The sequence below is a fragment of the Kogia breviceps genome, chromosome 6 (genome assembly GCF_026419965.1).
Source record: "Kogia breviceps isolate mKogBre1 chromosome 6, mKogBre1 haplotype 1, whole genome shotgun sequence".
NCBI lineage: Eukaryota > Metazoa > Chordata > Mammalia > Artiodactyla > Physeteridae > Kogia > Kogia breviceps.
In genome coordinates, this window is record NC_081315.1 from 117,830,176 (window position 1) to 117,855,957 (window position 25,782).

General features: G+C 38.3%; 1 protein-coding gene across 2 annotated transcripts in view; it reads right to left on the reverse strand.

Annotated features, from left to right (window-relative positions):
• Positions 1-22,986, reverse strand: part of CFI (complement factor I) — a 43,923-nt gene extending 20,937 nt beyond the window's left edge. Inside the window, exons 1-7 of one of the 2 annotated variants that reach the window (XM_067036482.1) lie at positions 22,649-22,675; positions 22,168-22,305; positions 9,040-9,319; positions 7,057-7,213; positions 3,808-3,974; positions 2,828-2,941; positions 2,573-2,683 (exon numbers count right to left, since the gene is read on the reverse strand). In XM_067036482.1, coding sequence (XP_066892583.1) covers positions 2,573-2,683; positions 2,828-2,941; positions 3,808-3,974; positions 7,057-7,213; positions 9,040-9,319; positions 22,168-22,305; positions 22,649-22,666 — 985 coding nt within the window. In that variant the 5' untranslated portion in view covers positions 22,667-22,675. Of the gene's footprint in view, positions 1-2,572; positions 2,684-2,827; positions 2,942-3,807; positions 3,975-7,056; positions 7,214-9,039; positions 9,320-22,167; positions 22,306-22,648 lie in introns of both variants that reach the window. The other variant, XM_067036481.1, reaches the window with a different exon arrangement.
• Positions 22,987-25,782: the final 2,796 nt, after the last annotated feature.

Genomic DNA, 25,782 nt, shown 5'->3' on the forward strand with positions numbered 1-25,782 from the left:
AGCGCTGGGGCTAGTGACGTCACTAGCACGGTGACGATAGTTAACACTGCTGTATGGTATACTTGAAAGTTGCTTTGAGTAAATCCTGAAAGTTCTCATCACAAGGAAAAAGAATTGTAACTATATGAGGTGATGGATATCAACCAAACTTATTTTGGTAATAATTTTGCAATATATGAGTCAAGCTCATGCTGTACACCTTAAACTTCTACAGTGTTATATGTCAATTATATCTCAGTAAAACTGAGGGTGAGGGAAGCTATTAAGCTTCACTGGCAAAAGTCAGGGCACTGTCTTCCTCCCTGAAAAATTTTTTGAAATTTCTTTCTCTCCTCTCTTCACTAAGGATTTCAATACATTTAACCAACATTAAAGTATTTTGCTCAACTGCTTTATACCCTTCAAAAAAATTAACGTGATTTGAAATCCTAAAAAGTGTGTCTTTTAAGAACTGATATCAATGGAAAATTAAACAAAATTTCATTAAAGTCAAATAAATACTTGGCATACCAAGCAATTATACATGATATAATTAATATCAATTAACTTATCCATACATATCTTCAACATTTATTTAATGCTTATGTGGAAGGCACTTTACCTGGGACATTTGGAACGTAAACATAATTTGATCCTGTTTTAAAGGTGTTTGCTGTTGAGAAGGAAAGGTAAGACGAGTACAAAAAACTACAATAAACCATTAACAGTAATTCAGTGGTGTCCTGACACGGACTTTACTACTACACAGGAGGCTGCTGTGTCACTTCCCAGTTTGTGTTCTGTGACATCATGTCAATGGCTTGAAATCACCCATGGTGGGAGTAATTTACACCCCAGAAATTAGCAAAAGCTACAAATCAGGGAGTCCCTGTCCCTCTTCAAAGCTGACTGTTAAACATTTACCAGCGCACCACTGGATTTGTTCCATAAGTGAGGTGGATTCAAGGACCCACACGCCTCCTGCAGCCTTCCCATCTTTGAAGAAAGCAGCTCCATCCTTTCCATTCTCAGGCCAAAGCCCCTGGAGCCATCCTTGACTGCTCATTTGTTCTCACACCCCCATCCAATCTACCAGCAAATCTTTTTGCCTCTAGTTTCAAAACATATCCAGAATCTGACTGCTTCTCATCATTTCCATTCCTACCAACTTATCCTAGTTACTATCATCTCTTCCCTGGATTACTGCGGTAGCTTCCTCACTGGTTGCCCTGCTTCGCCCCTCGCCCTCTTACAGCCTATTCCCCACCCAGCAGCCAGGGTAATCGTGATTTAAAATGTAAGTCAGATCATGCTGTTCCTCTGCTTAGAGACCCAATTTCACTCACTAACAGGCCTCACTGGATGGATCTGCCCTGATCTTCCACCCAAGCAGCGCTCCAACCTCTTCCACTGTTGGTCTTTTAACCCACTAACCCCACCTGGAACACCCGCCACACTAGCCTCCTTGCTGATTGGCTCTCAAACATACTGGAATGGTCCTGTCTTAGGAACACTGCACTGGTTGTTGCCTTTGCCTAGAATACTCTTCCACAGACGTCTGCATGGCTGGCTCCATCTTTTCCTTCGGCGCTTTGCCTAAAAGTAATAGTGAGTGAGCCTTCCCAAGCCGCCTTACCTAAAATTTCAGAACTTACTGCCACCCCCCTCCCCGGAGCATTTGATATCTTCCTTGCTTGCTTGATTTTTTTTCTTAGTACTTATTATTTTACTAGATATTTTTACTTATTTCTCTTTATTATTTCTCTTCCTCCACTAGAATATAAGATCCATGAGGCAGCAGGGATTTTGAAATGTTATTCACTATTGTAACCCCAGCATCTGGAACAGGACCTGGCACACACAGTAAGAACTTAATAAATATCCGTTGAGTAGATGAATGAATATATTAACTTAGGGAGATTTTTTTTCCTCCAGAAAGCATCAATGGGAGCAAGAAGTCAGTCTGTGTGGGACACAGTAGGTACCTAGGAACTATTTTCCACCTTTGGAGGTTTTCCAATGAGCACCAAAAAGAAATGAGCACCTACTCACTGATTTGAAACTTGGTAAGTAAAGGGAAAGAATTAAATATCATTCTGCCTTTCTACGATGAACTGAATTTCATGGAAACAAAATAGTTCTTCTCTATAGAATTCCAGTTAATAAATGCAGAAGGCAGGTTGAGTTAGAAATTGCCATTTTTAAAGAGAAGGGGGGAGGGATAAATTAGGAGTTAACATATACACACTACTATATATAAAATGGATAACCAATAAGGACCTACTGTATAGCACAGGGAACTCTACTCAATATTTTGTAATAACCTATAAGGGAAAAGAATCTGAAAAAGAATATATATATGAATATATATACATGAATATACATATATGAATATATATATATAAATCACTGTGCTGTACACCTGAAACTAACACAGCATTGTAAATTAACTATACTTCAATAAAAATTTTAAAAAATTAAATTGCCATTTTATAGTCCCTATTGACAAATTGGCTCTAGGCAATAATTACAAAGCCTGCTAAAACCTCTAGGTCAAATAATGAAAAAAAGTAACCACGAAACTTTAAATTACCTTCACAACCAATTTCGTCTTCTCCAGTAATGCAGTCCACCTCACCATTGCACTTATACTGCTTTGGAATACAAACACCCGATTTACAGAAAAAACTTTCACCTCGGCACTCTGTGCAAACATAAATACAAGAGGGGTGTTTTTTTTCATTCTTAAAATGGAATGAGATGGAATCTTAATTCAATGGTAAAGTTGCTTCTACTTTCTTAGTCAAAAGAATGCTTTTGAGGGTTTAAAGGCTAGATTCATTTCTACCTTTACAGCACAACTCATCACTCTGGTCTCCACAGTCATTGACACCATCACAGGCCTTCTTCTGAGGAATGTGTTTCCCATTCACACACTGAAAGGAGTCGTTTGTTGGAGAAACTGTAAAGTAGGAATTATCTTTGTGAAATTAATCTATGGAGTTGTGGGTGACACCTTTATCACGTTTGGAATAATGGGGACCTGAAGATAAAGCCAGGCACAAATAAAAAATGATATAAAATGTATAGGTGGTAGCATTGACATAGTATATGTGATTAATAAGGAAACTAAATGCCAAAGCTGGCTTACGGACGCCCTTTTATAATCTCCGAAAACCAGCATTTATTGTGGAGGTCTCTGCTCGCTGAGATGGGGTAGGGGATTTGGGAATCAGGAGCCTTTGCTGACACTGGCGAACTCTGGGGCTCATCCATTCCTTTCATGCTACTACTTTATCCCCCACCCCCATCCTGAGGCTTACTTGGCAGTGTTGTTTACATTTTGATGGTACTTTTTTTTAAGCACTAAAAAAGGCATTGGTCTTTAATACTGTACATATGGCTAAAATATTCCAAGGTCAGGATGAAGGAGAAAAGTGGCAATGATTGCCTGAGGCACAGATGTGGTCACTTAACCATTTTAAAGGAATGTGTAATCGGCTGGACCTCTGGAGGGAGATGCTGAGTTTCTGCTAATGTTTTATTAACTTGTGTTTGCTACATCAACTTTAATCCATATGTTCAAGGAATCCAAGGGGAGTCAAGCAACTTTACTTCCCATATAGGAACCTGATAGAAGTACTATTTGAATGGCAAAAAGGTACAATAGGGCAAAAGCACCCATTTCAGCTCTAAAACCCAAAATATGATTTTGCCATTGTGTGTGACTGGCAAGAAGGTATCTGTCATTTGTTTGTTTACTACAGACTTGATGTGAAATAAACAACCTTGAAGGAAGGGAAAATATCAGGCCAGTACTCCACTAACCTGCACTCCCTGTGTAACACACCACACCAGCCAAACCCTCGGAACTGCTAGTTAGTCCCTTAGTAAAAGTACATTCAGCCAAACTGGTCTCAAATCCTTGACAATGCACATGTAGACATTCGGTGGAACTTATATGAGGATCTGTTCTTTGAGTATCAAGAGCACCTCTGCAAATCAAATACATGAAACAGTAAGGTAGAATAATTAGTACTTTGTATTTATAACTTTACTGTAGGAGGTAAGGGACTAATTTCCTCTTATTTTCTACATATGGGTGATAGATTGGGCAATATGCTTAAATTTTCTGAGCTTCAATATCTTCACTTGTAACAGGGAATATAACTACCTCATTGCGTTTTTGCAAAGATTAACTAAAACAATCAGTTTAAACTGACTGGCCAAATTTCAAAACATGGCAAGCACCCACAAATATTGGTTTCCTGTCCTCTGTTTCTTGTTAAGGAGGAATGCCTCTTCATCCACACTGCTGATTTCTTTCTAACCTGAGATATGTCATTCTTGGCCTCTCTCTGTGGCATAACTCCTCTTCTTTCCAGGAAGGGAGTGGATTAATTTTATCAGGGAGTTTTGGAAATGTAAACCAGGAAAGGTCAGCCCAGCTCTTCCATTTTTTCCTTTTGTGTCCTCTTCACCTGCCGAATGCTTTAAGTCTTACCTGGTTGGCCCATCACGGAGGTTCAGTTAGTTTGATTCTAACAGGTCCATTTTGCTTTTATGCTAAGCTACATCCTCAGTTCAGTCTTGACAGTATTAAGTGATATTTTGACATCTATGTGCCATTGCTTGGACTTCTCAGTTTGTTCAGAATTTGTGTAGCTAAGAGGCTACCTCAGTGACCCGATATCCTAGAGATGATGAGTTACAGTGAGCTATTCTTCCAGAACATTCAATTGCTCCCTGCTTTTCTCTAGAAGTTAATGGGGAAAATGGGTTAAAAATAAAAGGTTGAGCAAAGATGCATCAGGCAAATGTAAACAAAAATTAAGCAGTAATGGCAATATAAATATTAGATAAATTACAATGAAAGGGAAAAAGAGAGCAATTAAAGGGAACAAAGAGGTTCAGATCCATAATGAAGATATAGTGGTCATGAAACTGTGCCAAACCACATCGAAATATGAGAACAGATGGGAGCCATTTGGTGCAATCTGACAGGTGAATAATCTGAAAAACCTCTCAACCTATAAATATCTAAAAGTACTAGATAAACGTCCTCAATGAGCTCTTAAGGAATTAAGGGAAATACCCACTGGCTAAAATCAGAGAAGTCTGTTCATGAGCTTACACAAAATATAAGAACAAAAATTGGGAGATCAAAGAGTGAGAGAGTTTGCCATTAGGTTGAATAATAGGTTGTAGGTCACAAACTGTCGAAAATAAGAAATACTCTATGGCTCAATTTAATGATAAGAGACTCTCACTAATGAACTACTAGCAGATGTGGTTTAGGAAGAAGAAAATTGAAGCCAGAACAAAGAAGTGAGATGAAAGAAGCAACAACAAACCAGGAAGTTGGTAAACATGAGGTACATCTGAGTAAGCACTGACTGAACAAAAGTGATGATAACTGCTTATTATATAATGATAGCAATTAACTTCAGGAATATATAAAAACAAGGTTGAACAAAATACTGGAAACTTGACACGGTAATGCCATTCTTTGTATTGATATTATTCCTGAAGAGGCCAAGGACTTTCTAAGTTAAGGGTTCATGGTATAAACGTAAAGATAACCACTACAGGAATAGAAAATAGGATGTATATAATTTTCAAACCAATTAGAGGAAGAAAAAGGAGAAGATTAAGAAACAACAACAACAGCTTTATTAACCTAATAGAAACTTAAAAAGGAAGAAACAAGAGGATAGAAGAAGCAGGGTAACTAATAAGCCCAAAACAAGATAGGAAAAATAAATTCAACAATGTAAATAATCACAATAATGTAAATGGACTAAACTCTTCAGACAGTTATTGTCATATTGTATTTTTTTAAAAAAATCTAGATATGTGTTGTTTATAAGGGACACACTTAAAAGATAAAAACATAGAAAACTTGTAAGTAAATAAATGGGAAAATATTTGAATAAAGCAATCAATAAGCTTGCTTATTCTAATGGATAACACATCTATTATACAGAACCCTGCACATGAAGCATTTAAAATATACTCAGTACAAAGTAATTCTCAAAAAAATATTTAGACAATTGTCATCATGTGGAGACATTCTCTCTCCACAATAAAATTAAATGGGGGGCTTCCCAGGTGGCGCAGTGGTTGAGAGTCTGCCTGCCAATGCAGGGGACAGGGGTTCGTGCCCCAGTCTGGGAAGATCCCACATGCCGCGGAGCGGCTGGGCCCGTGAGCCATGGCTGCTGAGCCTGCGCGACTGGAGCCTGTGCTCCGCAACGGGAGAGGCCACAACAGTGAGAGGCCCGCGTACCACACACACACACACACACACACACACACACACACACACACACACACACACAATTAAATGGGAAATCTATATAAAAAAGTTAACCAAAAGCAAACTAATATACTCATTAGGAATGTAAAAAAAGAAACTTCTAAATTATGTATGAGTCAAAGAAGAAATTATATTGAAAATTAGAAAATATTTTGAACTGAACAATAAATAAAGTACCCACTTATAGAGGGTTATGGCAAGCAGATGAAGCATTACCTAGAGGGAAATTTGTACCTTAAATGCTTATATTAGAAAATAAGAAAAACTGAAAATTGATGAGCTAAGCATTTTAACTAACAGAATCAGAAAAAATACAATAGGGAAAAGAAGAGAGAGAGCCAAAGATAAGAGTTAATGAAAATAAAGAAATGAGAAAATTTACAAATACAAAAATCAAAAACACTAATCAAATAGACAAATCTCTGCAAGGTTGAGAAAAAAAAGAGAGAAGGCATATATAAACAACATTATGTATGAAGGAGTGGACGTAATCATAGGTGAATAGAGATAATGATGAATGTATTTGCAGGTCTACAGATGGGCAAAGGATTGCATCCAGATACCTGAGCAAACTTTGTGTGCTCAGCAGTGTTCTAAGTGCTAGTTGAGCATAAACACACTTCATCCTCATGACAGGCAGTTTATATGCTCAGGTTACAGTTGAGGAAGTTGAGGCACAGAAAGATAGGGTAATCAAAAAAAAAAAAGTAGGAATAATAAAATCAGCCCTGGGAAAATTCAGTGACACAAGCACTCACAGTTGAAATCCAAGGTCAAGGCAGGCCACGTTGGCCTGTGTAATGCTCCAGCTTTTGCCACACACAAACATTTTTTTATCTTGGTCTACAAGTTTTACTTCAACAATTCCTTCTGAATTCCTTCCTTTTTCATTCTTCAAGGAAACACTAAATTGTTCTAAAATTTAAAAAAAAAAGAGCAATATTCAGGCACTCTTTCTCCTCTTAAGTCTCTAAAGTAATAAAATACATAATTTCTAATTAACTTTGAACACCATGAAGAATTTTTTCTTATTTTGGCTGCATTGGGTCTTCATTGCTGGGCACGGGCTCTCTCTAGTTGCGGTGAGCGGCGGGCTACTCTTCCTTGCGGTGCACGGGCTTCTCATTGAGGTGGCTTCTCTTGTTGCAAAGCATGGGCTCTAGGTGCATGGGCTTCAGTAGTCGTGGTTCGTGGGCTTAGTTACTCGGCGGCATGTGGGATCTTCCCGGACCAGGGATTGAACCCGTGTCCCCTGCATTGGCAGGCGGATTCTTAACCACTATGCCACCAGGGAAGACCCACCATCAAGATTTTAACAAATGGTAAGCAATCATTTTATGAGGGCTTATTATGTGTCAGTGGTTGTGCTACCCAGCTGTAAAAAAAAAGTACCATAAAATCCTCATATCAACCCTATGAAGATTAGGGTGATATTTATCCCTAATTTTACACATGAGGAATCTAAATTTATCCATTTTTATACATGAGATTAAGTTACTTGCTCAAGGATTGAAGCCAGGAATCTGAACCTGCTATATTGATCTGACTCCAAAATCCGTGCTCTTAAAAGTTAGCCAAGCAAATAATGAAAATGTAAGAAAGGTTTATGTATTCTCATATATTTAAGGCATTTCATGCCTCAAGAGAACAGAAGTCTGACCCTGACAAAATAATCTCCACAGTTGCTTTCGTCCTCGCCAACAAGTAAGAGAGATGGACTCAATTACGGATCTTTCTTCTTCCTGTTCCATAGTATCTTAACATCTTAACTCAGCAATACAAAAATATTTAGGCTACTGTGTGCTGGCATATGTCATGGTAACTTTAAAAAGAACGTTTTAAGCATTCTTCTGTATATTCATGAAATGTCTGTGATAATTCACATCAGAAGACAACGAGCTTAAGGTTTGCTGTCATAGCTAAAATTTCATGAGTACTCTCTGGGCACTATTCACGGAGCTTTACACACATCATGTTATTTAATTTTCACAAGAGTCTTATGAGTTAGGAACTGCTGTTACTCACATTTTACAGATGTGAAAACTGCATTCCAGAGAGGCCGCAGAGTTTGCAATAATCGAGGTGGGGCTTGGAGGGGCTGACAACTAAATCTGACTGACAGTGAGACCCTTAAATTTTAACCACTCCACTAATCTACATATTAGGGTCCCAGCCCTCCTCACTACATTAAGCACATGGATGAAGTCTTGACAAGCTCTCTGATCTGATGTGCCAAGTTTGCTAGGTTGGAATATCCTAGGCCAGCAATGGCCTGAGCTAAACCTTGGATCAGGGCTGATGGGTTGGGGCTAGGGAAAGGGGTAGGGACTGGTGGGATGGATGCTGGAAGAAATTATTGGGGCTGGGGTCCAAAGGGGTTCTATATCAGTACCAGTCTCATGTAAAGCCCTTTTCACTGGGTTCTGAACCAACTCGACAGCTCTGGGAATAATCCCTTTAGCCAAGTCGAAGTGAGAGTGGGGATAATTCTGAAGGGCTGGGCAGCAGAGGGTGGCATAGGCACTGAGGGGAAGGACCAGCCTCAGGGCCTCATGCTCTAGACTCAAGGGCTGGCTAGACTCTGATGATCCGCTAATTTCTTTAGTTATCACCCCAGTTACTAGTGAGGGTCTAGAGAAGAATTTTGAGTTGTCGTCATAACATTTCATAGGAAAAGTGTTTTCTAATAGAAAATAGAGTTGACAATTTTCTTCTTACAAAATAAACTAGGCTTTTCTTACCTTCACCTGTGCATGTTCCCATTTTTAAAAACTTGGCCTCTGGACGAAAACATTCAAAACTCTTTTGCTGACAGTAAGTTGGGTAGCTTTTCCCATTAACTGAACACACCCTGGTACCATTCTTTGGGCACTGATAAGGAAGTTTACAAATACAGGTCCCGTCGATGCATTTCTGCCATGGTTGGCAGAAGACTTTATTGCAGGAGAGACATGTGTATTTTTCAGTTAAGCACTTTTTCTCCACGAGATCCTCTTGCGATGTGTCTGATGTTGAAGTAGACTATAAAGCACAAAATAAACATTAGCTTAGCAACAAACTAAAATCTTTTAAAAGATGAATACATGAGCTAAAAATGACCAGTGATACATGGGTATTCACACTGATCAGTATCACCCTCCCAAGGAAAATGCATACAGTATAAGACATGTTTCATCAGTGATAATTCTCTGTGCCGACAAGGGAAGTGTGACAGATAATTTTTAAACTCAAATCATGGAAATAAATGTTGATATAACCTTCTTCAGATGCTATGTATCAAAATCTTCCCCTTCCTGGAATTTATTAAAAATAGAAAAATAGTCTCAACATATGTTATCAGGACATCATTTAAGTATATTAAGGCGCATTAAAAAAGATGAAAACATGAAGGAAAGGAACAAAACAGACTCATACACCCCACAGTATAGATGAGGGTAATGTGGTCTGGTGGTTTTTAGAATCAAACGACCCTGGCTTCTAGTTTGGACTTGAGCAAGTTACTTACCCTCATGAAACATGTTTCCTCATCTGTAAAATGTTTCTTTCTATTTTGCAAGGTTATTGTAAGGATTAGAAATAAAATGTGTATAATGGTTGGCAGGTACTAGGCATGAAATCAGTGGGAGCTGTTATTATTCAAAAGCCAGCATAAAATTCTGCCTTTGAAGAAATCAATGAATCTCGACAGTTATGTTAAGGAGTAGAAAATTTGGTGGTAATTATAGTCTCATGGAATGAATTGAGGAATGAAATTGATTAATTCTATTAATAAATGCAAAAACATTTGCTAAACTCCTACTTTGTGCAAAATCCTGCTAAGATGAACATGACCTGGGCTCTGTCTTCTAAGGGCTTGATATCTAGACAATAAGATAGAAACATGCATAATAACTGGGGTAAGTGATATAACAGTCATACAAATAAGATACAGTGTTCTTGGACATCCAGAGTGGGAGAGAACATGTCTTTCCGGGGGCATTTTTTTTTTTGGCTGCTCCCTGTGGCATGCAGGATCGGGGATCCCAAGTAGGGATAGAACCCGTGCTCCCTGCAGTGGAAGTACAGAGTCTTAAACACTGGACCACCAGGTAATTCCCTCCAGGGGCATTTTAAACAGTCTCATGGAGCATCTGAGCAAGGTGAGGAAGGTCAGGTGTTAGCAGAGGGTAGGTGCTAGCAAAACACAGGAGGAATGGTGCACAATGTATTTAGGGAATCGTGAGCCGTCCCAAGTGATGGGCTTGTGTGTGCTTCAACTGGGATGGTCATTGGTTAGGAAACTGAGGAGGAAGAGGCAGCAGGAGTGGAGCAAGAAAATGATTTGGAAAGACACTTGAACAAGCAAAAGTAAGAGGACTGGACAATTTAATGCCATGTAGGGGTTGACAGTAAAACCAGGTTTTGAGGCTGAGTGTTAGTAAGGATGTATAATGCCATTAATCAATATAGATATTAAGTTAAGGTAGAGAATTATGAGTTTGGCTTGGGACCTGTTGATTCTGATATGCCTGAAGGATGTGCATTTGGAGATATTTTGTAGAAAAGGGAAATGTGTGTCTGAAGCTTGGAAAACAGACGATTAGCTCATTCATCAATTAATTCACTGAATGATTTAGTAAGCACCACTCTGTGCCAGGGAACAACCTGAGGCTAGGATCAGAGGGATAAAAATCCCGGCCTAAGGAGTACACCAACCAGAGGAGAGACAGACAAGCCTGACTGACAGTTTCCCTGGTAGACGTGGGCTGGGGATGCCCTTAGGACAGTGGGCCCATGGCCTGACTAGGAGGCTTGAGAACCTCTCCAAGAAGAGCTGATGTCTGGGATGAGCACTGAGAAGGAGTCAGCTGGCAAGGGTGGGGGGAGGTGCTCCGGGCAGGACTGTAAGAACAAGAACAGCAAGAACAGGGAGCCACTCAGAGACTAAACAGTGGAGCAAATTTGCATTTGAGGAAGATCTTTTTGGAGATCAGATCAGACAAACAGGCAGAAGGCCAATTAGACCTGCAGGAATCCAGAGGAAATACAATGAAGGCTGGGAATAGGTCAACTGGGTCAAAAGCCAGTTGTGGAAAGTCAATGCTCTCTCTCTGACCCCTAGACATCCCCTTTGGAGGATGGGCATCCTTTTGTCCAGTCTCCCCAGCCTCCAGCCACAGCACCCCCCAACCTTGCTCAGTGCCCTCCAGCTGCAGTAACAGCAAGCTGGGGCAGAAACAAATTGAACGATCTTTAATGGCTATGATGAAGACAAATAAAAACTAGTCATTTAAAAACCACACAAAAATTTGCAAAAGCTGTGAAAGTCATTCTATCCAACATGCTTTTCAGTGAACATTATCAAATAGCCAGGAAATTTGACAAATTTGTCATTAACTACACTGGATTTTGACACACTGATCTAGAATAAAATCTAGTAGTTACATACTTTTCATGGTTCCATGTACCTCTTTTGTAGCACTTATTAGAGTTGACAGTTTTGTAATTACTTAGCTCCTGTGTCTTCCACTGACAAAATTTAAGTGCCCTGACAGCTGGGACTGTCAGCTTTTACGTATCACCTTTCCATTGAAAGAGCAATACTCTAATTGGGTGCAAGGAGAAAAAACTCGATTTTTTTCCCCATATTTATCCCTTTCTGAGGTGTCATTTTTCCTTGATCTTTAGAAAGAAACTTGGGCAAGTGCCATCAACTTTTCAGTCACTCTTAGATTAGAGCAAAAATGAAAGATTAAAAGATTTTGGTCCCAGGAACAGTCATATATAACAGTCATATATTACAATGTCCAGTTCTGGGTAATCATTTAGACTCTGACCTTCATTTCAGTTGAGAGGTCCTTTCTCCTAGCTCAGACTTTCTTCAGGGGCATGGTGGAACTGGTATTCATTGAATGAGTGGTGAAAAACAAAAACAAAAATGAGAACACTGAGGAGAATTTTACATTTTAGGAGCTGGTGATTTTAAGAGCATGGGCTCTAGGTGCGTGGGCTTCAGTAGTTGTGGTATGTGGGCTCAGTAGTTGTGGCTCGTGGGCTCTAGAGCACAGGCTCAGTAGTTGTGGCACGCAGGCTTAGTTGCTCCGCGGCATGTGGGATCTTCCTGGAGCAGGACTCAAAGCCCCCATGTCACCTGCTTTGGCAGGCAGATTCTTAACCACTGCACCACCAGATAAGTCCCAAGCCTAGTATATTTTTAAACAACCCCCCTATGGAACAAACTTATTTTCAGTAAAAATCATGAAAGAAATGAATAATAAATTATAGAGAAAACAGCAAGTATTTTCTTTTATTGAAATTTCATATATAAATATATACAAAATCATGCTTGTGAAAAATAAAAAAGTAAAAAGTAAAATTCATAGTATAGTACAAATTAGGAAAAAAGTACTAGACAAATATTTTAAATTACATTCATATATTTAATGAAAAAGGAAAAACTATACCTATATATAGGCCTGTTGCAGTAATGAATAATAATATTACAGTTTAAGAATAATTAAATATATTAATAAAAATAATAAATTTCATTTTAAAGATATTGAATAGTATCTTTCAGTATCTTTACCTAATCTGATATTTTACCTAATATTAGGTAAAATATTTCCTGTATGAACTACTGTTTGCACTTAGCAAACAAAAATATTACACCTTTCAGGCTGCATTGCTTTTACTATTTTATATTTTGAAAACAAAAATTCCAAATGGCCATTAGAATGACAAAACTGAAAAACTCAACTTTTTTTGTTTCTTCATTCTTGTAATTGCTGTGACAACACTTTATTTTGAATCTATTATAAATTCAGGAAAACGTAAGAACATAGAGTTTGAAGACGAACTATACTTGAAGCGAATTTGAACAATTCCAATGCATAATGCATATAAGACTGCCTATGTCAGGGTAGAAAGTTGGCTGAATTAACTTCCATTTTTAATACAATGTCTATCAAATAATAAGTTTTTAAAAAGTGCTCATTTGAAGTTTACATTTGTATCTTAAAAACTCAACCTCAGCAACCCCAACAATTGTTAATAGTGCCATCTAATAAAATAGCCACTAACCAAAAGTGGATATTTAAATTAAAATTATTAAAATTAAATGGGAATTCTTCTGTTTCTAGTCAAGATAGACTTATAAGGGTACCAAAGCTACCCTAGTTCTTATTCAGCCTAAACCAATCAAGAAATGGACAAAATACAGAAGACAATGATTTTCAAGACACTGGACATCAGGCAATGAAGGGTAGAGATCCCTGAGACTAAAGAAACAAATGAGGTAGGTGAGCCCTACAGCTATTCCATGTGATTTCCTTCAGAGAGTTTCCAGACTGTGGTGCAGAGAGGAGGAACTTGAGCTGAGACCAAGGGACTTCTTGAGTTGAGGAGACAAAGCTGAGAGTCTTGGGAGACCAAGGCAGCTATACTTCACAGAATAAAGTACTGGAAACAAGTAAGTGGCATAGAGAGAGAACTTTGTAGCTCTGTAGAAGATCCCCTTTTAATTGTTCAGCTGAGTATTTATCAGCACCCAAATGTGAAGAAACTACCAGAGACTGGGGAAAGAACCACCCAATAGAAATCAAGGTAACAGGGCCCATGCTCAAAAGGTGCCATGAATAGTGCTTGTTCTCAACATTCAGACTGGAAAATGTCATTATTCATGGGGCATTGGAAGGAGTACAAAGAAGGATCTTGCCTCAGTAGTATGGAACAATTAGTCCTAGACTGAGCATTGTTCTGTTCCTACCTATGAATGCTCAAAAGCAAGACCTGAAAGGATCAAACTTTTTTCAAGTAACTTAACTGCATCTCAGAACAAAGCTCAAGAATATGTATAGGAATACAGAAATACCCAGCATCTAACAGGATAATATTCATAATAGCTGGCATCCAATAAAAAATACAGGCATGCAAAAATACAGGAAAATATGACCCACAGTGAGGAGAAAAATTAAATTGATTGAAATTTACCCAGAATCCTTAATATAGATGCTCAGAATTTGCAGGCAAGTATATTATAATATTTATTATAACTGTATTCCATATGTTCAAAAAGTAGAGATAAGAAAAATATATAAGAGTTCCAAATTGAACTTCTAGGGATGAAAATGACAATATCTGAGATAAAAGTACACTGGATGGAACTAACAACAGATAGGACATTGCAGAAGATTAACAAACCTAAAGATTTATTAATAGAAACTATCCAGAATGAAATGTGAAAGTAATAGAGAATTTTTTAAAAAGAACAGGGTATGAATGAGCTGTGGGACATGTTCAAGTGGTGTAGTATACGTAGTATATGTGTAATTGGAGTTCCACAGGAGATGAGAATGAGATGGGAACAAAAAAGTTATTTGAAGAAATAATGGCTGAAACTTTTTCAAATTTGATAAAAATTATAAATATACAGATTCAATAAACTTAATGAATCTCAAGCAGAAGAAACATGAAGGAAACTCCACCAAGGCACATCATCTCAAATTACTAAAATAACAACAGTGAGAAAATCTTCAAAACAGCGAAAGAAAAAGACCCATGTGCAAAGGAACAAAGGTAAGGGTGACAACAGAGGTCTTATGCAATTGAGAAGACAGTGAAACAACATTTTTAAAATACCAGAAAAAAACCCCTGTCAGCCTATAATTCTATACCCAGCAAAAATATCACTTAAAAATTAAGGCAAAATAACAACCGTTTTAGACATACAATAGTTGAAAGAACTAATCCCCAGCATATCTGCACTACAAGAAATGTTAAAAAAAAAAATGTCCTTCAAGCAGAAGGGAAATTATCCTAGATGAAAATCTGTAGCTACATGCAGGAATGAAGAATACTGGAAATATCTGGAATTTTTTATATGGGGGTGGGGAGGAGGTAGCCACTATCTCTGCTTTGTACCTTTTCTTGTAGTATCTTTGACTTTGGTATCAGAGTAACATTAACCTCCTAGAATGATTTAGGAAGTAAGTATTATCTCCTTTTTGGTGGGGGGGCAAAAGAGTTTGAGAAGATTTGGTGTTGTTATTTGGTAGAATTCACCAGTGAAGCCATCTGGTTTTGGACATTTCTTTGATAGAAGTTTTTTCTTTCTTTCTTTTCTTCCTCCCTCCCTCCCTTCCTTCCTTCCTTCTGTCCTTCCTTCCTTTTCTTTCTTTCTTTTGTTCTTTCTTTTCTTTCCTCCTTTCTTTTTAAATCACTGATTTAATCTCTTGTTACATGTCTGTTCAGATTTCCTATTTCTTCCTGAGTTGGTTTCGGTAATTTGTATGTTTCTAGGAATTTGTCCATTGATCTAGGTTATCTAATTTGTTGTCATATAATCGTTCACAGTATTCTCTTATCATTCTTTTGATTTATGTAAGGTCAGTAATAATGTCTCCACTTTCTGATTTTATTTATTTGAATCTTCTCTGTTTTTTGTCAGTCTAGCTAAGGTTTGTCAATTTGGTTGATCTTTTCAAAGAATAAAATTTTGGTTTAATTGATTTTCTTGTCTTACTATTTTTAAATTTTTTTCTATTTCTATTCAGGTGTTTATTATTTCCTTCCTTCTCCTAGCTTTGGATTTAGTTTGCTCTTCTTCTTCTAGTTCTTTAAGGTGTAAAGGTAGGTTATTGATTTGAGATTTTTGTTCCTTTGTAATGTAGGTATTTACTGCTACAATTTTCCCTCTAAGTACTGCTTTTGCCAATCCCATATGTTTTGGAATGCTGTATTTTGTTTTCACTCATCTCTAAGTATTTTCCAATTTCCTTTATTATTTCTTCTTTGACTACTGGTTAAGAGTATGTTGTTTATGTTCCACATATTTGTGAATTTTCCAGTTTTCCTTCTGTTACTGATTTCTAGCTTTATTCCATTGTCTTTAGAGAAGCTACTTCATCTGATTTCAATATTTTTAAATTACTGAGATATATTTTGTGGTCTAACAGATGGTCTATCCTGGAGAATGTTCCATGTGCACTTGAGAAAAGAGTGTATTCTGCTATTGTTGCGAGGAGTGCTTCTATATGTCTAGTTGTCAGGTCAGGTTGGCTGACAATGCTGTTAAAGTCCTCTATTTCTTTATTGATCTTCTGTCTAGGTTTTCTCTCCATTTTGAAAAGTGGGTATTGAAGTCTCCAACTATTATTGTAGAATTGTCTCTTCCTCCTTTTAATTGTCAATATTTGTATCATGAATTTGGGGCTCTATTTTTTGGTGTGTATATGTTTATAATGATATATTTTTAACAAACTGACTCTGTTATCGATATCTAATGTCTTCTTTGTCTCTTGTAACAAGAGACAATTAAGGTCAATTTTGTTTGATATTAGTGTGGCACTCCAGGTCTCTTTTGGTTACTATATGCATGAAATATTATTTTCCATCCTTTCACTTTCAACCCATTTGTGTCTTTGGATCACAAATTTGTCTTACAGATAGCATATAATTACATCTTTTTAAAAAAAATAAATTCTACCAATCTATGCCTATTTATTAGAGAACTTAATCCTTTTACATTTAAATTAATTACTGATAAGAAGGCCTCACTTTTGACATTTTGCTATTTGTTTTCTGTATGGCTTATACCTTTATTGTCATTTCCTCCATACTTCCTTCTTTCATGTTTAGTTGATTCTTTTGTAGTGAACAATTTTTATTTTTTTCTCATTTTCTTTTCTTTTTGATTATTTAAAAATATTTTCTTTGTGGTTACCATGGGGATTATACTTAACATCTTAAATTTATAGCAGTCTAGTTTGAATTCATACCAAACTAGCTTCAAGAGCATATACAAAGTCTGCTCCTGTACAGTTCCATCCCCTTTTATGTTGTTACTGTTATACATTACATCTTTATACATTGTGTGCCTGTTAATTTATAATTTTTAAATACATTTGTCTTTTAAACAGTGTAGGAAATAAAAAGGAGTTACAAGCAAAAAATAAAATTACATTGGCTTTTGTATTTATCTGTGTAGTTACCTTTACTGGAATTCTTTATTTCTTCATATGGCTTCAAGTTACTGTCTAGAGTCCTTTCATTTAGCCTGCAGGACTCCCTTTCTTGTAGTGTCTTTCTTTCTTGCTTGCTTGCTTGCTTGCTTGCTTGCTTTCTTTCTTTCTTTCTTTCTTTCTTTCTTTCTTTCTTTCTTCTTTCTTTCTTTCTTCCTTCCTTCCTTCCCTCTTTCCTTTTTTTCTTGTAGTGTGTTTCTTATAGAGCAGGTATACTAGCACCTTCATCAGCTTTTGTTTACCTGAGAATGTTTTAATTTCTCCTTCATTCTTAAAGGATAGCTTTGCTGGATATAGAATTCCTGGCTGATAGTTCTTTTCTTTCAGCATTTAAAAAATGTCATCCCATTGTTTTCTGGCCTTTATGGTTATTGCTGAGAAAGATGCTGCTAATCTTATTGAGGATCCTTTGTCCATGATGAGTTGCTTTTCTCTTGCTGCTTTCAAGATCTTCTGTTTTGTTTCTTGGGTTTTAATAACTTCATTATTATGTGTCTTGGTGTGGATTTCTTAGCGTTATCTTTTTGGGGACCAGGAAGCACCCTGAATCTGTAGATTCATTACCTGTTATCAAATTTAAGAAGTTTTTGGCTATTATTTCTTCAAATATTCTCTGACTTTCTCTCTTCTTCTGAGATTCCTATTTTGTATATATTGATGGTATCATACAGGTCTCTTAGGCTCTTATTCTTTTTTCTTTCTGTTCCTCAGATTGGATAATTTAATTGAACAATCTTCAAGTTCATTTACTCTTCTGCCTGCTCAAATCTGCTATTAAAACCCTCTAGTGAGTTCTTGGTTATACTTTTCAGTCTAATTCCTTTTATGATTTCTGTCTCTTCATGGATATTCTCTATTTGTTCATACATCATCCTCCTGGTTTCCTTTAGCTCTTTGAACATATTTAAGATGGTTGACTTAAAGTCTTTGTCTGGTAAGTTCAAAGTCTGTTCTTCTTCAGAAATAATTTCTGTTAATTTTTTCCTGTGAATGGGATATATTTTCCTGTTTCATTACATGTTCATAATTTTGGGTTGAAGACTGGATATTTTGAATATTATAATGTAGTAATTCTTTTTTTTTTGGTAGTAATTCTTGAAATCAAATTCTTTCTTCTCCTCGGGGTTTGCTTCCCTTGCTTTCTGTAGATTGTAGCTGTTTGTTTACTAACTTTTCTAAACTGTTTTTGTAAAGTTTGTTTTTTTGTCTTGTGTGGTCCCTGAAGTCTTGGTTCCTTTACCTTGCATTCAGCTAGGGTTTAGATAAAGATTTCCTTGAAAACAAGGAACCAGAAAGAGAGAAAGAGAAAGGGAAAGGGAGAGAGAGGGGGAGAAAGAAAGAAAGAAAGAAAGAAAAAGAAAGAAAGAAAAAGAAAGAAAGGAAGGAAGGAAGGAAGGAAGGAAGGAAGGAAGGAAGGAAGGAAGGAAGGAAGGAAGGAAGAAAGAAAGAAAGAAAGAAAGAAAGAAAGAAAGAAAGAAAGAAAGAAAGAAAGAAAGAAAGAAAGAGAAACCTCTCAAATTGAGAACAACAAAAAAAAGAGTCCCCCAGGTTTGCAAATTGGCTCTGTGCTGGGGCACTCCTTCAATGTTTAGCCAGGCCATTTACAATTATGTCTTAGCCTTTACTTCATGTTTGCACTGAGCCTGGAGGTATAGGCTTAGAGTCTTCTTAGGTGTTTTCTGAGCTGCATCCTGCCCTGGGCAGTGTGCTGCTTTCTAAATTCCCCAGTATACACAGGGACTTTTGAATGCACTAATTTCCCGTTGAAACTCTAACTTTTCCTTCCAAGCTTTGGCAGGCTATTGTATGTCTCAACTGTAATCTTTTGTCCCAGGTGGCTGTAGGTTGTTTTTTTTTGCTTGCTTTCTAATGTTTTTGAGAAACGTCTGCTGGCTTTCCACTCTGAGTTCCAAGTTAGATGAAACAAAGACAAGTACATTGTGTCAGTCTTTCAAGTAGCCCCTGGGTAGGTTAGAACAAACACAGTTCTGTTTAAATAAAGTCTGCTCTGTTCCTTTTAGAGCTAGGGACTAGAGTTCCACGCTGGGAATGTGGACTGCCACCTTCAAGACTGCCACTGAGTTGGGAACAGGGTGGGGTAAGGGCAAGTAGAAATGCCACAGTTTTCCTACCATTTTTAAATTGCCTTTTTCCTTCATTCAGCATTCACTTGGGTGCTGTAGCCTCTGATAACTGGAGTTCTGACGAAGGTAGTTCTGAAAGTTTGCTTGATTTTTCTATTTTTTTGTGGAGGGACGAGTGTTTGGATTTGCCTACTCTGCCATGGTTGCTGACATCACTCTCTGCATTGTGTGTTGCCTCCTGTGCATATCCTCTTTCCAGCATTTTGTCACTCTGCTGAACATCGCCCTACTTCTTTCCTTCCAAAATACTACCCATATAAACCAAGGTTTGCAATATGCTTGTAGGGTAAAGTAAAAATTTAAGGTTTCAGTCGGGGATTATGTCACAGCACAGTACTATCACTGTAGGTAACCATATTGACTGAAATATCTGGCTTCCCTGTTCTTTAATATCCCTTGGTTATTGATACAGCAGCCACTCCCTCTGTGCTCTGAGTTTCTCTCCCATCCTTTCCTAAGTCCCCTTATCTCTTTGTCTGGGTAGGTTCAGTAAAACCAGAATTCTCATTTCACTATTCAGAACAACTTAAGTCTAACCCACTGCCAGCCCACCCCATCACTGACATCATTGATTCAATGACATAATCCACCCATCATTGATATATGATGGGTGGATTATCAGTCCATCAAAATGGACTCCAAATCAGTCCATCAGAATGTTTTGATATAAAAAGGGAGTGGGGCTTTTTATTCCCTAGAAGGAAATATGCTCCCAGCTTTCAAAATAACAAATATTTCTCCTACCTGTACATATTTTATTTCATGTTGAAAATGTAGATATATTTTAAAACTTCTTTGAACACATTTATGTTGTCTCTATGGTAACCTCCATTTAAACATAGTTATTTCTCAGCAGGTGGGATAAAAAATCATTCCATTTTCTTTTATAAACTAATATTTTAAGAAATTCTGGAATTTTCACAAATATGATATTAACTCTTTGTAAAATGCTGTTTGTTAAAGGAATGAAGACAAATTTATTGTTGGATGATTTTTCAGTAAAAGAAAGAGGCTCTTTTCCTTTGTGTAAATGAAAACTACTATATTCAGGTTTTGGGTTTTTTTCCTGTTTTTTGTCCAGGAATCCAAAATGTGGCTGAAATATCTTTTTTTCAAAAAACAAATTTTTCTTGTTATAATGTAACATTTATTTGGTATTTAAAAAAAAAATAAAGAATGAATAAAACAGAATTTCTGAACTCTGAAAATTCATAAATGCATAAAACATAAAATAAAAATCACCAGCAATCCCATTACTCAGAGATACCAACTGTTATTTATTTGATATACATTCCTCATGAACTTTTAAATTGCCATTTATATAAGCAGTTATATGTATGTATTTGTGTGTGTGTGTATTTTTCTCTTTAACAAAAATAAGATTTTTAGTGAGGGCTTTATTATTTCAATAAATATAAAAGCACAATTTTAACGGCTACATGATAGTTCATTTATGGACTACAATAATTTAATCGATTTTAATCAACAAGCACTTACTTTACTTCCATTTGTTCTGTACTGTAAACATTGCATATATATTTTAAAAGTTACAAGAAACTAAGTATATAATTCTGATTTCTTAGGTAGTTTTCTTTATAAATATTTGCTGCTATAAACAGGCATTAAAACAAATTTTGGAATTGTTTCAAAACCCTTTGATCACAAAAGCAGGCAATCATCAATAAGTATCTAAAATGTCTTAAACATTTCTAACTTTAACAGACCAGCTTTCAGACTGCCTACAATCTGTCATTTCAGTTTTTACTCCTTGAGCTGCCTACAAAGTCTCTACTCTGATCAAATGGGTTTAATTCATCTGGAAGAGCCCAGTGCTGTGCTATCTTTCTGCCATAACACTTGCTGCTTTTTCAGGCTGAAAAATCACTTCCTCTTTCTCTCCACTGATCAAATCTAATCCAGAATTATAGGCCTAGCTCAAATCCTATTTGACCCATAAACTCTCCCTGACCTCCTAGCAGGAAGGGATTTTTCCTCTCGTTAATGTCCCTTGGCAGATAGTATTTGTACCATTTTTTGGCAGTTAAATATATATGTTTTTTAAAAGTTCCTTCTCTTGTGTTTTCATATATTATTTAAAATTTGCTTATTTCCTCACTGGCATACTTGTATCGTCTTTCTACAACTGTACCAAATGGTTACTGAAGGAAGAGATCAGTCTTGCCATTTGCCCAGCACTCTACCTGCACATAGATAGAGGGAGCTTGTTAAATGTTTACTGATTTAATAATTACTGTAAATATAGATCTATATTAGTAAAATTCTCATTCAGTTCAATTTCTATGTACAGAGAATAGCATATGAAAAAAGCAATTTCTTTTTTTTTGCGGTACACGGGCCTCTCATTGCTGTGGTCTCTCCCGTTGCAGAGCACAGGCTCCGGACGCGCAGGCACAGCGGCCATGGCTCACGGGCCCAGTCGCTCCGCGGCATGAGGGATCTTCCCGGACCGGGGCACGAACCCGTATCCCCTGCATTGGCAGGCGGACTCTCAACCACTGCGCCACCAGGGAAGCCCAAAAGCAATTTCTTAAAGCTCTTTCATCAAGATGTTAACATAAAATCTTTGTTACTGACTAGATACTGTCATTGTTGGCAACTGAACTATGTAATCCTTAAGTCAAGATAGTATCCTTAAGATGTTTTCTGTATTTTTATAGCATTTGAAATATCTACTTAAAATAGTTTGCATAAATATTGAGTTACTTACCTCACAAAAACTTAAGCAGAAGCACAAAAGTAACAGAACAACACGAGCAAGCTTCATGTTGGAGACAATCAGGGTCTGTATCTCTACTGTGAACTCTTCTGCACCCCAGATATTCTTTTGAAATTTAATTTTTAACCTCTGAAAAAATATTTAAAAAGAGAAAGCCTCCTAAAGAGCTTTGTACTTTTGAACTCATGTAGATTTTGGCAAAATTCCGGAGTTTTACCGTAACTGAAACCAAAAAAGGCCTCAGTAAATAGCTGAGGGACTGTGTTTCCTGAAGAGGAAACTGATGCCCCACCTTGATACTGAACAATGCCTCGTTCTGTTTTCTAGAGAAGACAGAAATCACTAGAAGAAATTTTTTATGTTTTGGTAAAATAGAATTATATATTTTTCTTTAAGGACATAAACTAGGAAATGATAAGAAGTAAAAGTCCATCATATTGAAGGTTATGCTGAATACATTAAAAATCCTCACCAAAACGCTTCCTTTCATTCACAAGTTGTTCTGTGATCAAATTATTTTCTCTAAGCAGAAATGCTGTCGTCAACAGTTTGCATTCTCCTGAAGCAGATGTGAGACAGAGTTTGGGGTGTGAGATGCTTATCAGGAATCAGCTCCTGGGAAAGGAAGGGAGGAGAAGCAGGAATGAGCAGAAAGAGAAATCAGACTGCAATGCGGGTTCGACAAAGCCTTGCCCAGCTCATGGGGGCCTCTAGAGCAAGAGTGTCCAGTCACAGTTGCCCTGGGTCATGCAGAAATGGCTGGATCCTGCCTGCCTAGCTCAGTCACCTGGTGAGGTTTGCCCAGGAAATGCTTGCCCTTAGGTGAGGCAGGTCTCTGTCGCCGAGGCAGACCTTGAAGGATCTGCAGTTAGTTGCTGTCAGAAGGAAGTGTCAGCTGACCACACACTTCACGGCCAGACAGCCAGACCTTCCTTGAAGGCGGATCTGGGAAACGAATCTCCCTGTCTTTCAGAGTCTACCATTTGCAGCTTTTAGACCTACTTTCCATATGTGCTTCAAGGGCAGCTCCTTCAAAACTGCAGTGGACCTTTCTTCCTGAGAGATTATTTAGGAGAGGGAGGTTGTGGAGAGGGGGAGGGGAGGGAACTTTAGCCTCTGCCCTTGCAGTTGACCTTGGGGCTGCAGTTGATACTCACCCCCTGCCTCCTTCCTTTCCCTTCTAGATTCCCTTCACCCTGAGTTTCCACCTCTGCTGACCTCAGTGGCTTACCTGGTGGGATGACCCACAACCTCTTCCAGGAGTTATCCAGCCCCTGATTACCATTCACTTCTCAGACCATTGTTGCTGTTTCGATCCCTTTACTGTCACAAGAGACACCTGAGCAGCTCGTATGATTCCATACACATTTCTCCCTACCCTCATTGTATAATAGCAGCCTAACTTCCTCTGAAGGATCAGGGTCAGTTACTCCTGTCAAGATGGTGATGCCTCCTCTTTCCTGCTGGTCCCCAGACACAAGCAGCTCCGTGTGCACCAGGCAGAAGGCTCACCTTATAATTCAGCGGGATTCCTGTTGTGCCAAAGGACAAAAGTGTGCTTCCTGTGAGGAACAGACCTCAGAGTACAAAGTGTGGAGACAAGAGCACACGGCCTCCAGGTGGTCATCAGAAGTGATGGTAAGTGTGGTTATTCCTGCTTCTGTTCCTTGGCTCCCAGACTTGTGTCTTCTTTCTGTTGGGGATACAATGCATATACTGCTTCCTGGAGGATAGCACCCAGTCCTCACAGAGTATTGCCTTTAAGTAGCACCTCGGCTTGGCATTCACCAGGCTACTCCAATGCTCCATAAGGCTGCCAGCTTCACAGTGGTATAGTATGTGGTATAGTATGTGGATTGCATGGCCACAAGCCCATGCTCACATCTCCTTTGACATAAAGTGGGTTCCCTTGTCTGGAAGGATGTTATACGGGATCCCCTGTTGGAGGATTAAATACTCTGTAACCCTTTGGCTCATGATCCTGAGGTCCTGCAGACAGAAAAGGTACATCCTTACCCACAATTTATGTCTATTCCTGTGAGAATGTACCACTGGTCCTTTTAAGATGGAAAGAACCAAATGTGTCAATTTACCAGCAAGTAGCTAGCTGGTATCCTTGATGAATTGTGCCATCCTAGGAGCTCAGTTGTGCCATCTTGGGGGCTTGGTATCCTTGATGAGTTGTGCCATCTTGGGGGCTCAGCATTGGTCTCTGTTGTTGTCAGATTGGACATTTGTTGATGGCAGTAGCTAAAGAAACCTTCAGGGTCCATGCTATTGGCCTCATGGGTATCTTCCATCTCTGCCACCATGGCCACTTTATTCTTGTGCCCATTGTGCTAGTACTGAGGTGGTTGATGACTGAGATTGGCTGATTATCAATTGGCTGAGTCATTTTGTTGATTATTTATTACTTTTCTCTGGTGGATGTTCTCTGGTGGGCGTTAACATGTGATAAAAAGATTTTTACACTTCAGCCCTACTCCTATATGTACACCCACGTTTCTCCCCTTCTAGAAACTGTGATTCTGTATATGCCGCCATCCGCGGCGGGTCCTCAAAGTGCAGCAACAATCGACGAGAGGGGGTAGGGAACTGAACGCACCAAGGTATGGGATCAGAAGGGCACAAGCAACTGATGGTTGCAAGGCAAGTTTAATAACAAAGCATAGCCATATATATACCCCTAAAGCAGGGGATTTGCTTAGTCACCATCTTATTGGCATCAGCTGGTTGATTGGCTTCTCGGCTTCTCCCTCAAAGGCACCAATTTCCCCTCCAGGGTTGCTTTTCCTAGCTTTAGGGAACCAGGGACTCCCAGTAACTGAGCAGGTCCCTGGAGCGATCTGGCCAAAGGCCATCTCCTTTTTTACATTCATACCATAAAGTCCAGGATGCATACCAAGGAGAGTACAATCAGGCCCTGAGGCTTATGAGGGTCTTAATGGCGCCTTCCTCAGAGGGCAATGCTCGCCACACGTATATAGTCTAACCTTAGGCCACTTATTTTTCCACACAAAGTGGAGAGCCAGGTGTGCCACCTGAAGCTCTGCCCATGGGGATGACTTTCTTTCATCACTGTCTTTCAGAACCATTACTAAGTATGGCTGTAATGCAGCTGCTATTTTCAGGTTGTACCTACATACTGAGCCCACCTGTGAACCAAACCCAAACTTTTCCCTCCTCCTTTAGCTGGTCACTACCAGAGTCCCCGCAGAGCCACAGGTGTGAGCTGAGGGAGGAACACAGGTATAATGGTTTGGATTTGGGGGAAAGGGGGGAATTGGGGCCACCTGCTCATGAACTTTGCTTGTGCCCTTTTTTGTGTTTGTATTTGGTTCCAGATGTAACATTTTCATCTTATGTTTTTGCTAGGCCTCCTCAGCTTTGTACTTCATGGGTCTGTTAGGACCCAGCTCATAACAGGCATCTCTGCCACAAGGTGACACGGTGTCATGTTCCGTTGTTCCACATTTACCAGGGTTCAGTAGTGCCTAGGTTGTTTCTCAAAAAGAATATAATTCTCTGCTACAGATGGCATGGCCTTGCTCCAGAACCCAAGGGTCCTGTATTGTAGTTCTCCCAGAGTCTTCCTCAAACACTCCG